Source organism: Oryza glaberrima, chromosome 11, assembly GCF_000147395.1.
Source record: "Oryza glaberrima chromosome 11, OglaRS2, whole genome shotgun sequence".
NCBI classification, from domain to species: domain Eukaryota; kingdom Viridiplantae; phylum Streptophyta; class Magnoliopsida; order Poales; family Poaceae; genus Oryza; species Oryza glaberrima.
The window spans coordinates 3,152,731-3,166,776 of NC_068336.1; the positions used below are offsets into that span (position 1 = coordinate 3,152,731).

General features: G+C 41.5%; 2 protein-coding genes across 2 annotated transcripts; one reads left to right on the plus strand and one right to left on the minus strand.

Annotated features, from left to right (window-relative positions):
- Window positions 1-611: 611 nt before the first annotated feature.
- On the plus strand, window positions 612-7,631 carry LOC127754610 (sec1 family domain-containing protein MIP3). The gene is made up of 7 exons (XM_052280186.1): window positions 612-910; window positions 1,415-1,558; window positions 2,315-2,467; window positions 3,088-3,597; window positions 3,693-5,228; window positions 5,310-5,378; window positions 6,322-7,631. Exons 1-7 carry the CDS (start codon window positions 863-865, stop codon window positions 6,448-6,450), a joined length of 2,589 nt encoding a protein of 862 aa, XP_052136146.1. The 5' UTR covers window positions 612-862; the 3' UTR covers window positions 6,451-7,631.
- A 3,258-nt stretch (window positions 7,632-10,889) lies between these two features.
- On the minus strand, window positions 10,890-12,885 carry LOC127754611 (putative auxin transporter-like protein 4). The gene is made up of 2 exons (XM_052280187.1): window positions 12,512-12,885; window positions 10,890-12,420 (listed from the first exon to the last, which is right to left on the minus strand). The coding sequence occupies exons 1-2, from the start codon at window positions 12,707-12,709 to the stop codon at window positions 11,176-11,178; spliced, it is 1,443 nt and encodes a 480-aa protein (XP_052136147.1). The 5' UTR covers window positions 12,710-12,885; the 3' UTR covers window positions 10,890-11,175.
- Window positions 12,886-14,046: the final 1,161 nt, after the last annotated feature.

The following is a 14,046-nucleotide window of genomic DNA, read 5'->3' on the forward strand; positions in this document are numbered from 1 at the left end:
GTGTTCATGACTAGTTGGGGGTAACTTCACCAACTAATATCAATAGGTAGCCCTATCAGGCATCCCACCTTCATCCCTCCATCCAAACAATGTATAGAATCATTCCATCCCATTATATTCCTCAAACCAAATAAAAAAACAGGGTTCGTTTCATCCCTGTAACCAAACAAAAAAACATGATCATCCCATTCAAAAAAACAGAGATGGAACTAACCCATCCCATCTTGTCCCCAATCCAAACATTACCTTATATTATGCGACGGAGGTACGTACTAGTTTCCTTTCATAACGTTTTGTATATTTTTTTAGTCATACATTTTAAAGTTTCACAAAGTTTGCCTAAAAACATATAGTAACACAAAACAAAACATATTATCAAAATATATTCAATGTAAAATTTAATGAAACAAATTTATTTAGCGTTGTGGATATTACTATATATTTTTAATAAGCTTCGATCAAACTCAAAAAAGAATTTTACTGGAAAAAAAATTAAAAGTGTCTTTTAATATGAAACGGATATGCAGTAGAAAGTTCCTTTTCAATTGGTCGACACCATGAGCGTTTGCTTACTGGGCCCAAATCAGATGGGTCGGGCCGGATGCTCCAAACGGGCCTACTAATCCTTTCGTCTTCTCTTCTCTCTCTCGCCGTCGTCTCGTCTCGTCTCCTCCGCCGCCGCGATTCATCCGACACCACCGGCGGCATCTCCGGCGAGCGGCAGCGCCGAACACCCCCAACCCCACCGAGTTCTTTACGGCTGGTGTCTCCCCTCCCATCCTCGCTACCGCGTCGCCGGCGCACGGGGAGGGTGGGGGCGTGGCGGCGAAGAGATTCCTGGGATCTCAGGGGATAGTGGACTATGGGGTCGGTGGATCTGATCGCCGCCTGCCTCGACTCCATCCGCCAGGTCGGATCTCTTCGCGACTTCTCTCTCTTACCTTGCCTGCTCGGATTCCTCATTGTTTGTTCGATTTCTTTTTATTATCATGAAAGAGATTAATTTTGTCCGGGTTAAACTGAATGTGTAAGAAGATTCCCAGAATTTTCAGTTTCTAATTATCTGAATTTTGCACTTTGGAGATGAATATGAGACTACTGCGTTTAATTGGACTATTGGAGCGACGATGAAATTGTTCTTTAAAAAAAACCCATCTTTACAGCTTCCTGACCGTATTTCTTTCTCGTTCCAAAACGATAAATTACAGGAGCTGCTTAACTTGGTAAAGATTTATCCTTTTAGCTTCTGAGCTGACAAGTCGCTGTTATTCGTTCGTGATTAACTTAAGCTGTGGTTAACTTTGAGAAAACAAATTCCTATTTGATGATTTGCATGTAAAACTAATGGACTTTATCTTCGTGGCTTTCACTATAGAAATTTATGTTCTTTTTTTGGTCTGTTGCTGCTTTGCAGATTGGAGATGAGATTGCAGATGCACTAGTGTACCTTGATGCAGGCACTCTGGAGGCGTTTCAGTTTATTGGAGCTTTCCCCTTGCTTCTTGAGCTTGGTGCTCGTGCAATTTGCAGCTTGGAGAATGCATCTCCGCTTGATGCTGTGAGATTACTTAAATCCCTTGCCATAAAAGTCAATTAATTATACTAGTAATAAAGAATAGATATGGTAATAATGCATACTACCTCCCAAGGTAGTTAGCCAGTAAGCTAATAGCAATGCCTCCCAAAAGTTGCAATGTTGTCTGCTCAGTAGTAATTTATGTTTCAAACTGAATGCAGCATGTTGAGTGCACCAAAGCTCAAGCATTTTTAGTGTGTGTCTGGCACATGAGTGGCAAAGTTTAGGAAGAAACCATAGTTGCAAGTGGCATTTGTTTCTTGATTTGTGTCAACTTAGAGCTAAGGACTACTCCCTCTATCCCAAAATATAAGGCATGGTCAAACTCGTCACGGTCTCCAAAACTAATCTTTGACTCATAATTTCTCATATACTATAAAGTTTGTAGGAACAAAATTATAGCCATTTGAAAGTGTATTCAAATGTCAATCCAATGATACTATTAGCAAATAAAATTCAATTTATATTATGGTATGGAGGGACTACCTTTTTGGTCCTATGACATCTTGAATTTCTGTACTTCATATTTCTTTTTCATTCTGAACTTCTTATAGATGAGAAGCAGTGCACCTAACAGCCTTCATGTTAACCTTAGTGTCAAACTCATATTTTCTTATATAAAACCATAATTTTCTTTGTTCATGTACAAAAAGTAAGAAAAAATTATGCTTTTTTTTAATGACAAATGTGCCATCCTGTTCTTTACATGATCAAAATGCCGTAACTTGTGTTTGGCAGGCTGCTGAATGGCACTCAAGTTTTGCACATCCAGCAAGGAAGATAGTAGTGATTACATCACGCCTGCTTAGTGATGCACATCGGTATATTTTGCGCTGCCTGGGAAACCATGGAACTATTTCACATTGTACTGTGTTGACAGCTATTTCCGAGGTACTTCATTCCTGCAAGAATTTGTTACTTTGATGCCTGTATTGCTTCTGAAATGCTTGAACATCCAGCCATTATTTTCCTACAATTATCTTCTGTTCACATCAAAATGGCTTTAGATTTTATTTTATTTTATTTTTTGCCTGGGGCTTAAGTTCCTATTTAATTTCCTTTGAAAAAGGTACATAGTCCATGTTAGTTTCCATATTATCATGAAGGTATCATATACCATATCTGGATTGTTTGATTTATCCTTTCTCCAGGGGATGGTCTCAACACTCATGTATGTAGTTTGTATTGTTGCATGTTGTCCATTTGGAAGCTTATCTAAACCATTATTTATTGTATGAATAATCTTAATGTCATCTTGAATTATTTGTTGACATAGTATAGCTGAACACATATGAGTGTATTAGTATGAGCTAATTTGTGGACTTTGTTTTGTTTGCAACCTGTGGTAACTTCTGTGGTGCTCAACCAAATGTTGATAAACAGCAATCTTGCTTCAACCCATATTATAAGATTTTTTTTTTCTTTTTGCAAAACTTAAGAGTTTTTTTATTGAAAGCAAAATCATCCTAAGTTCTGCAAGCAGGATTTGAATCATTTGTGATATATTGCAGGTTGGTCACTCAGCATATGTTGATTCCCCATTTGGACCAGATGCCTTCCGGGAGTATGAGACATTACTTACTCAGGACCATGAGGAACTTCTGAAGAAGTATGAAAAGTCAGATGAGCACAAAGATACCACTTTTTACACAGGAAAAGATTTCACATCAGATGGTGGTAGATACTCCAATTGGGAATCTGGGGTGCATTATGGCTCTAATTCTGAATCTAGCCCAACAAAAAAGGATTTGTTTGCTGATGAGTCAAGCCAGCTAGAAACTAAAGGAAAAAGATTATCTGTAACTGTGACTCACTTTCCGATGATTTTCTCTCCTATTTCCTCTAGGACTTTTGTTTTGCCATCTGAAGGCACAATGGCTGAATCATGTTTATCAAACCATCATGAAGATTCCCTTAGTCCAGGGCTACCTCCCATATCTACTGGTAGATCTTTTGATGGTGATGAGATTCCCCCCGGAGTGACATTGACTGCCCAGTTCCTTTACCATCTGGCCAGTAAGGTAAAGATTTATCATAAGAACATATTTCTTACTAGTGGCTTCTTATTTTTCATTCATATAACCACTTAGTGATCCGTATTACAAAACATGTGTAGATGGACCTAAAGCTCGATATATTTTCACTTGGAGATACATCAAAGGTCATCGGGAAGCTGATGATGGATATGTCAAGTCTATATGATGTTGGTCGTAATAAGAGATCTGCTGGCCTGCTGATCGTAGATCGTACACTTGATCTCCTTACTCCTTGTTTCCACGGTGACTCATTTCTTGATAGGATGCTGTCCTCCTTGACACGCAAGGAAGGGACTTCATCCTATTTTGTGTCCAAAAATCCACAAACTCCAAGCAAGCATTCTGAAGCTACTGTTAAACGTATCCCACTAGATATAAAGGTCCCTTTTGAAAAGGTCTTCAGCAAGGAAGAACCTAAGAGTAGGACCAGTATGTTACCCGAAAGTATCATGTCATTTGTGTCTGGATGGAACTCTGCTGAAGTTGAATCTGAAGTAACCTGGCTACCTGATTACGCGGATAAAGCTCATGATGACAAACTCAGCAGTCAACATGGTAGTTTAAATGGTTCATTCCTATCCAATTATGCTGGAGTGTGCTACTTGGAATCATTACTCGACAGAGGAGCAAAAGATGGGTTAATGTTGATTAAGAAATGGCTTATGGAAGCTTTACAACATGAGAAGTTATCCTTCCCATCCAAAGGTCGGCAAGGAGCTGCCTCTGTTTCAGAGCTTCATTCTATGGTTCAAATGCTCTCTCGAGACCAGTTATCCTTAGTAAGAAACAGAGGGGTTATCCAATTGGCACTGGCTGCTGAAATGGCTCTCCAGGAGCCTCAAAGTTCTCGCTGGGATGCCTTTACAAGTGCAGAGAGAATATTAAGTGTAACATCTGCAGAGACAACTCAAAGTCTTGCCAGTGAGCTTCGTGATTTTATCAACACTAGCACTTCAGTTGAATCTCACAAGCAAGCTAATAAAACTGAGTCCTCTCAGGGCCTTCTAAGTTTCCAGGATGTTTTGCTTCTAACAATTATCGGGTATATCTTGGCTGGTGAAAATTTTCCTACATCGATTGCTGGTGGTCCATTCTCTTGGGAAGACGAGCGGTCTTTGAAAGATATTGTGGTGGACTCTATCCTTGACAGGCCATCATCTGTGAAGCTCAGATTTCTTGTTGGCTTGGAGAATGAGCTTGAAGCTAAAGCTAGAACTAAAGATGGTGACAAAAGTAATGACTCCATCGAAGCTTCTAAGAGTACTGATGATTTTGATGACCAATGGGATAGCTGGGGTGATGATGATGATAATACTGATGATCAGAAGGATGAAGCTTATGGGGACATGCAACTTAAGTTGGAAGTACGAGACAGAGTTGACCAGCTTTTTAAGTTCTTTCACAATTTGTCCAGTATGAGGTTAAGGAACCAAACTCTTGGAGAAGGCCTAGCAGCACTGAGCAGATTTGAGACTGACATATACTCAAGAAAAGGCTTGCTCTATAAGTTGCTATTAGCTGTCTTGGCAAGGTATGACATTCCTGGCCTTGAATATCACTCATCAGCTGTTGGACGTTTATTTAAAAGTGGACTGGGGAGGTTTGGGCTAGGACAGGTGAGTTATTAGTTTGTACTTCCTTGGTTCCTTTGCCACCACTCTGTAGCTATCCTTTCTCACACTCAATACTATCTGCAGTCTAAACCAAGCTTTGGCGACCAAAGCATTCTCATCGTTTTTGTTGTGGGAGGCATCAATGCCCTTGAGGTATGGTCCATATTCTTTGGTTTCAAGTATTCAATCATACCAGTATGGCATTATTGAAGCTGTGTTTCTATTATACTGTTTGGTGTTTAAATATAAATATTTGTTTATTTTGTTTAAAACTACAGTAAGAATCCTCAAATTTGACCTATATTTTCTATGTTTTGCTAGTGTACTGGTAGTGTGGCACTTTCAGAACCATCAGTTGGTACACGATTCCTATCTTCAAAATATCAGGTTACATTCCCATGTAGAAAACATGAGGTTTTAGTTAGTGCACTTTGAAAAGCGCATAAAATTGCACTCATCCAAACAAGAGATTACAAACCACAATAGAACTAAAAGGAACTTGCAAAAAGTTCTCTTTGTAAAGAAGGTACATATAATGTCTGATCCAATCTGCCGCCAAAACATTTGTTAGAATGGTAAGGAACCTTTCTATATTGGAGGAGATATGGAAAGGGATATGGATGGTTGTATTGGTATATCAATATCCGTTGGGTGTGGATTATCCAATATTTTTTAACTGATTATCCAGTGCTTGTTACTCCCTCCCCAAATTGATCATCATATAATAGAAACTAAAATTTCTCAAATTGATCATCTTATAACCGCATGGACACGGATTTCATCGGAGTGCAATTAATACAACACGGGAGAATGTGTATATTTGTGCATTATGTTTTAATCAATGCATGCACTGTGGGAGAATATGTGCATATTGTGCATGGCGTCTTAATCAATGCGGTTTAAATTATCCTAGGTCTTGGTACACAAACATTATAGGATCAATTTGGGATGGAGAGAGTATTTGGACTATCTGCAACTTTTCCCATCTATGATTGTTCCTTTTCTCTGTGCAATTTGTGCTTATGTGTTGGCAAAGTATATATCGCAGTGTGAAAAAGTAAATCTTTAACAAATTAAATGATCTTTTCTATGCAAGGTCCGGGAAGTCATGAAGGCAATATCAGACAGCAGCAGACCTGATGTGGAGCTTATTCTTGGGGGAACAACCCTTCTTACCCCAGATGACATGTTTGAGTTGATGTTGGGCTCATCCAGCTTTAGTTAGTCTCAAGCATAATAGTTGAGAAGCTCAGTCCAGTTAACACCAATGCATCTGCCTTGGACATCTTAAGAATGATCCAGATCATTTCTCCGGAAGTTCTTTCTCCAAACGTGGCAGTTCAGATACTGAAACTCTAAAGATTGTATCTTGGTGATGATACCAACAGCAAGCATAGGCAATTCAATTCATAAGCTCTTCAGATTTTTAATCGCAACTCAATGCAGCGATACAGTTCGTCTTTTGTAGGACAGCCATTGAAAACAATGACTTTTGAGAATCATCTTCTGGACATTCATTCATGCTTTGCTCAAAAGCTGGAGTCTACTGCTTTGGATCAGTCACTGTATTTGCAAGTGAAGTCAAATATGAAGTGACCCTGCTGACTACACAGTAAACACTCAACACAAGGTGTAATTCTGTCTTAAGTTCTCTTGCTCCTAGAAGTAGCTGCTCTTCCGTTCAGAAGCCATATGTAAATTTAATCTATGTAAATTGTTTGCTGTTGATTCGAAAATCTTTGGTGTTCACTGGTCAGGAGAACTGTCAAATTAGGTACAGCATTGTAACTGAAAGAACATCATTACTCAGTTCAGTGAACTGAAGTGTACATGCACTATGTTGTGACTTGTGAGTAATATCACAACCCCCAAAAAAAGGCAAATAAAATTAGGAATAGTTTGTTATGTTCCAGAAAAAAAAATAAACATATCATAATGTGTGTAATTGGCCTTTCTTTTTAGTAGGCTACATTTTCTGGTAAAACATTAATGGCAGCTTTCATAATCCAAGATACATAAATGTCTTTTGGAATTGTTTGTAGAGGAGTGGAGGCAACAATAGAAGTTGCCATATCAGAATTGGTCAGTGGTTTTGATTTGTCTGTCAGATGTGATCTTCCAATGCTCGAGGGACATGGAGAAGTTCAGCTTTTCAGTGGCATTATTGGTGAGCCATGCAGCTTAAGGAGGTTTGTGATGGCTGTCAGCTTGGATATAGTGATGCATTTGAAGTTCATTCATGGTAGATCAAAAGGGCTCCAATTTTGTTGAACATTCTTGTTCCTTTGAACCTAAGAAACATGGATATGCAAGCCATCAAGTAAAACTTGAGCTCTACTTAGTCAACATTGGGGTGGCGCGATGCCAATTCTTTCTAGATGAAATGCGGATGTAGGATGATGGATGATCGATTTGTTTATAGGAAATGAATCAAATAATTATATTTTATAAACCTAACAAGTATATCTTAGAATAAGTAGCCTAAGTAATACTTTTGAAAGTGTGGCGCGAATAATCCATAAATAGTTCTGGCCCAGTATTCCAAGAATAACGGGACAAAACAAATTCCTTTGTGTTACATTTTGTTATCCTGAGCTGTATCAGTGATATTGTTTAATATATGCTTTACAGTGGTATTGTTCAATATGTGGGTCTTTGGATGTTAGTGGCATGGTTGGAAATGACAAGTCTGTATGCATGTTGGGTTTGAACTTTGAACCACTTCTACCATTAAGCTTTCCTATTTGCCATTTACCTGAGGAATCTTGGGGTTCACATATTGCAGATTGGACCCTTCTCAATTATTGTCACAGAAAAGAAAAAAGATGATCACACACACACTGACACGTACTTGAGAAAAAAGGGAGCTTCTCCTAGATCTGAATTCTGACATTAGACTTGTAGAGACACTGGGAGTGTTGCTTAATCACCCTGCAGTCTCTGGCCTGAAAATGCTAGTGCTTGTAGCATTGCTTGGCATGTACTGTACCTGCCAGGCTTAAGCTCAACAGCTGTGGTTAGTTAGTGCTGGGCTAATCAAAATATTTAACCTGTTCTTTGTGTGTCCATGGAACGGCAGACATGTCAGGATCTGAATAATCCGTGCTCGTGGATGGATGCACTGAAGATGCATGCAGGGATGTCTGCTTGTTCCTGCTGCAGTGTTCAGTTCTTGCAATTTATAAAGCATCTTGCTCTTGCTGCCTCCTGTTGTCGTTCTCTGCAACTGGGCTATGTATCCTGTGATTTCGTTGATGCATTCTGTTCTTTTCCATTCTTTTGTTTCTTGCAATGTCTCCTTCTGTCAGCTAACATGATGTTCTTTCTCAAACAGAAAGAGAGAGAAAAAGGTTATTTAGCAGATTACCAAGTTATTTGGTCTAACAAGCTTTCTGATTGTCATTTTGATTGAGATAAGAATCAACTGATGATAATTCTTCTACTAATTTCTTAGTCTTGCAGCAGTAGCATTCTCTCTGGCAAGGTTAATTAGTGGAGAAATTTTACCTTACTTGAAAAAGTCTTTGTTAATTAGTAGAGAAATTTTACACTAAAAATTTTTATACCTCAAGATACCTAGTATCTATAGGTACCAAGTTTTTCATTAGAAAAATATAATATCTTCCGATACTTTTTTTTAAAGGATGGTAAAGACTAAAGATTTCCCTAATTATTACTAGGATCATATAGCAGCCTATACTAATCTGAAACGGTTAACACATAACTTCAGAGTTTTCAGAGCTAAACCCCACATCTTATCCATGGCTACTGCAACTCAATCATCCTGCACTGCACAAGCAACAGAACACTGATCACCATCACCAGAAAGGAATTTTCCTGTTGACAGTGTGTTCAGGCATCAGGACAAGGAGGTGAAGTCTGAAAATTGTAGGCTCTTGCTGCATCTCTGAACTTTTGCTGTTTTGCACTGCACTGGCATTGCATGCATCCAGCTTGCTGAATATGATCACTGTCCCCGGACGGCCCACCGGAGACGGAGAAGAAGGCGGGCGACGACGGCCGCTACAGACGCCGAGGAGACGGCGCGGCTACCGAGGCTGGAACGTACCGCCACGGCACATGATCCAAGGCATCTGGAGTCTAGCTGAACAAACAGTTGAGCTCAAGGTAGAGACGAGCTAAGCTAGGGGTGATTAATTTGGCAGCAACTCCTTGTTCGTTTTTCTTCAGAAATGTTCAGAGTTCAGAACCCATCCGATCGAAACAGTTGTGGTGATGGAAGGCAGCTCATGCCGTGGAGTGTTTTCCTGTTTGGTGTTCGTCTTCCTCCCACAATCCGTTGTCATCTAGCTGTTAGCGTTTCTGCAGAGAGAGAGAGAGGTGTTTGTCTGACAAGTGCCCATGGAAGCTGTCCATGCTCTGACCGAAGAACAATTCAGACACTTGAAGCTACTTAACTCAATAATGCCTCTTGCTTTGTTTCATTGTGGATATTTTTTTTTCTTCTATTAGAACAGTAGAGTTTGAGATATTATACCGTTTCTATGCAATGCAATGTGTTTCATGTCATCTCATGTTCCCCACCTGCAAATTTCCTGAAATCTTGGGAGCAGTTAACATAAACCTGAAATTTTCAATGCAATGTGTTAAAAATGTTAAAAAAAATTTAACACATTGCTGATGGTGCATGATCCAATACATTGCATTGCATTGCAGATTTCAGATGTTGCAACATTTTTTTTTTGGAATAATTGTTGCAACATTTTTAACTGCAACATTTTTAACACGTCTGAAAAACTGGAAATTTCTGACCTTGCAACATCTTTAACTGCCCAGTTAGCTGGCTCAATGCATTAGGATTCTTATTAACTTATCCTCAAACCTTACCACAGATCCAAACTACAGAGCCCTTATGATGCAACCATATGAGAAGCTGAGAATTACTACTTTGTTTATTCAGTCCTGGACCTCCTTTGTCCTGTGGCTGCATCCATGCATGCATATATCATATATCATATATGACTTTATGGGACTAGATGCACACATATGGTCTCCAAGCTAGTCCTTTCTTCACATCACAGTAAGGACATGGACCACAGCTTTGTAGCATCAGCTTCAGTTGATGTATACTTATCTTCCTTTACCCTTTTGTAATTAGAATTCAGTATCACCTTTTCTGGGACAAAAGGTGGACCATTGCATGCATGGATGCAAATGCAGGCCTGCATGCAGGTTCTTCCTCTGATCTGCAAAGCTTGCAGACTGCATGCAGATTAAGCTTTTTGCCCTCTCTGTCAGTCATGTGATTCTTCAAGTGTGATTGTCCTTGAGGGATGTGGGTATGATCATCAGTTAACAGCATCATCAGCACCATTGGATGTCTCTGCATTGTAAAGGATCAAAGGAGGCCATTAGCATTGGTGTATTGGTAGGACCATTTGATTTGATACACCCAAACTTATGTGCACTTCTAAATTGAGTACTGCCACGGCATGAAAAGTTGAAAACTTGCTTGCAATAATACTTGTTCACTTACTAGTAGGAATCTGAATCTCCAATACTTGTTTAAAAGACAGAGGCATGCACAACATTGCATCACAGAAGCTATATCCATTTCTATCAAATTAATTAGGAAAGAAATGAAACGCCAACAAAAAAAAACCTAACTGAACATGCATCACACCTATGATTCAGAGAGATACATATAGTTCAATTCGATCCATCATATATCATCATCAATCATACACACATACACACATACATACATACATACAGGAATTAATCTCTCTCCTCACAGACACTAATCATAATCAACAATGCCATGAGCTCGATCGCCATGGAAGATTAAGATAGATGATGAAGCTCGCATGCAATCTCTCAACTTTTTTTTTCTTCTCTCTCTGTGCATCAATGCAATTATGCAACAGTAGGTAGCAGGATTAATTAACTCCTCATCAAGAAATTAACCATGGTAAAAAAAATTAAAATTCTAGTGTCTTGGAGGGCACTGGTAGCACTTGGTGAAGAGGCCAAAGGTGTCAACTTGGCGAACGAAGTTGACCGTGCTCGCCCATCCGCCGAAGCCGAAGCCGACGACGAGCACCCACGCGACGACGAAGCAGTTGGCGGCGAACGTCCCCGGCCAGCCGCCGAGCGCGCGCGGCGGCGGCTCGACGGCGTTCTCCCTGGCGGCCGCCGGCGCGAACGTCGCCATGTGCGCCATCGCCGGGATGATGTAGACGGTGAAGCTGACGAGGAAGGATCCGACGGTGGAGTTGATGGGGCCGAAGAAGGGGAAGATGACGGCGAGGAACCAGATGGGGAGCACGACGGGGAGCCTCGCCGCCGCGCGGCGGAGCACGCCGGCGCCGCCGTGGACGCCGATGGCCTTCTCCCACACGAAGTAGAGCGGCGTGCAGGCGAAGCCGAAGGTGATGAACTGGTGGATGAGCATGAGCACCACCGCGGCGTCGCGCCACGGCGTCCGCGGCAGCAGCGCGAAGGCGTTGGAGTGGTCCAGCAGCGCGTCCCCGAACGCCCAGTACATCGCCGCCGCCGACGGCAGCGTCAGCGTCAGCACGTACGCCGTCGCGGCGAGGTAGATCATCTTGAACCGCCGCGGCCTCCACATGGCGTGCATGATCTCCACCGTCACGGCGTGGCCGCCGAACGTGTAGAGGATGTTGGTGGCGCCGGTGAAGTAGAGCACCATCGTCTTGCTCGGCCCGGCGCGCGGCGCCGCCCCATCCACCTTGCCGTGCACGACGGCGGCGACGGTGAGGTACCACGCGGTGTAGGACGTCATGAGGAGGCCGAGGAAGGACCAGACGCGGTAGTTGTGGAAGGACGGGACGAACACCGTGGTGGCGCAGCAAGCCCCGAAGATGTAGGTCCATGTCCGCTTGTCGAGGCGGTCGTTGATGTAGTAGATGTTGCTGGCGCAGGCGATGAGCTGGATGACAGAGCCGAAGAGGAGGAAGGTGCAGTTGAAGATGAGGCCGGCGTTGCGCCAATGGCGGCCGAGGAGGCCGTCGAGCACCTCGAACCACTGGATGACATGGTTGCGGAAGTCCACCTTGTCGCGCTCCCGCCGCGTCCGGTACTCGACGTAGAGCACGCTGATGAGGTAGGCCGTCCACGACCCCATCAGCCCGTAGAACACCTGGAACGCCACCCCGGACGCCATGCCCAGCTGCGAGAAGGAGTAGGGCAGCGTCAGCAGCACCTGCGCCACCTGCACAGAATCACGCCATTGATGACGTCAAGATCGATCGTAGTGATCGCCATGAGAGTGTCATGTCATGTCATATGACGACGGATTGAACCTGGTTGGAGGCGCAGCTGAACCAGGCGTCGTAGACGGAGCCGCCGTGCCAGAAGAGGCTGGAGACGGCGAGCTTGCCGCGCCGCCTGCCCGACGCCGCCGCGGCGCCGCCGACGCCGTCGCCGGCGGTGGCGGCGCCTTCACGCTCCATCTCGACGTAGTTGCCCGCCACGATCGTCTCCACCTTCTCCGACGCCATGTCGATCGATCGATCGATGCTTGATTGGTTTGCTTCTGAATTGTGATCTCTCGATCTAGCTAGCTCTGATCGATCGATCCACTGGATGAACTGGGGTCTTGTAGTTAATTGGATGGGCACAGGCTGTGGTGCAGGCTGGCTATTGATTTATAAAGAAGACGCTCGTCGATTTGTACTGTCTTGTCGTGTGTATTTTAGAATTTAGAGTGATGAGAGTAGCTAGCATGTGTGTATGTATGCAATATATGGATGGGGCATGCAGCTAGCAGCACACGAGCGGCCATGCCACTGATATAAACAAGTGATAACAACTACACATATATCTGAGCTTATTTGTTATTCCCGATCTCTTCTTTCTTGTATTTCATAGTCGTAAAACCGTGTGTCGCACAGCTATTGTTATTGACATTTGAAATATTTTTTTTAATTTTTTGAGGTCACATATACATTTGTCGACAACTTTTCTTCTAGAAATTTGACAGATGTAATTATGGTACAATCAAATTGTAATTACACTATAACTACAATGTCACTTGTATGTAACTTTTAAAAATCTCTTCGTAGCATGCTATTTTCGTGAAATGGAGGTCAACCGAATCCTCTCACATGTATGCACAATTTGATTTTTTTTCCTTCCTTGCCGGTAAGAATCTTGAAACAAATCTAACAATTCAAATTTTTTTGTGAAAGTTGCGTACAAGTTATATTATAGTTATATGTAAATTACAATGTAATTATATCATGATCGTACTATAATTATATATGTTAAATTTTTAGAAGAAAATTTATCGACAATTATATAGCAAAACTGAATGGTTTCATAATTCTGAATTAATAAATATTGAGTTGTACTCAGTTTTGTAATCTTAGTTGTAGCTTACCGACATTTTGCTTAGTCTTTGGAATCAATAAAAACCCCGTTGTATCCAGTTTGAAGCCGGGTTTTATAAATTCCCATTATCAAAAAAAAAAAGCATTCATCATGAAGTATAAACTCCCACAACATGTAGATGTAGAATAGATAAGTTTTTAACATGACCTGAAAAGTTAAATGCATATAGATCATGTTAATATGATCCATCTAAAATGGTCAGATCTTTTTTTAACGTACGTACGACCAGTTTTTAGCAAGTACCAATTAGGTTTAGATACGTAGGAGAGATCTATTGTATATATAAATATTCTGATTGATCATTGTGCTCCAAAATAAATAAACATAATATGGAATATTACATGTTCTTAGTACTACGAGCTATGATTTTCTACTAATATATTCATGTATGAAAAGATCGGAGTTTAGTGTATATATTATGTCTGCATGCATGGCTCCAGGTGAT

Bases quoted from the DNA above. Each gene is read 5' to 3' on its own strand.
- LOC127754611 (XM_052280187.1), bottom strand. From the start codon at position 12,709: ATGGCGTCGGAGAAGGTGGAGACGATCGTGGCGGGCAACTACGTCGAG. The intron at 12,421-12,511 runs GTTCAATCCGTC...GATTCTGTGCAG, and splicing joins TCAGCTGCGCCTCCAACCAG to GTGGCGCAGGTGCTGCTGAC.
- LOC127754610 (XM_052280186.1), top strand. From the start codon at position 863: ATGGGGTCGGTGGATCTGATCGCCGCCTGCCTCGACTCCATCCGCCAG. The intron at 1,559-2,314 runs GTGAGATTACTT...TGTGTTTGGCAG, and splicing joins ATGCATCTCCGCTTGATGCT to GCTGCTGAATGGCACTCAAG. The intron at 5,229-5,309 runs GTGAGTTATTAG...TACTATCTGCAG, and splicing joins GGAGGTTTGGGCTAGGACAG to TCTAAACCAAGCTTTGGCGA.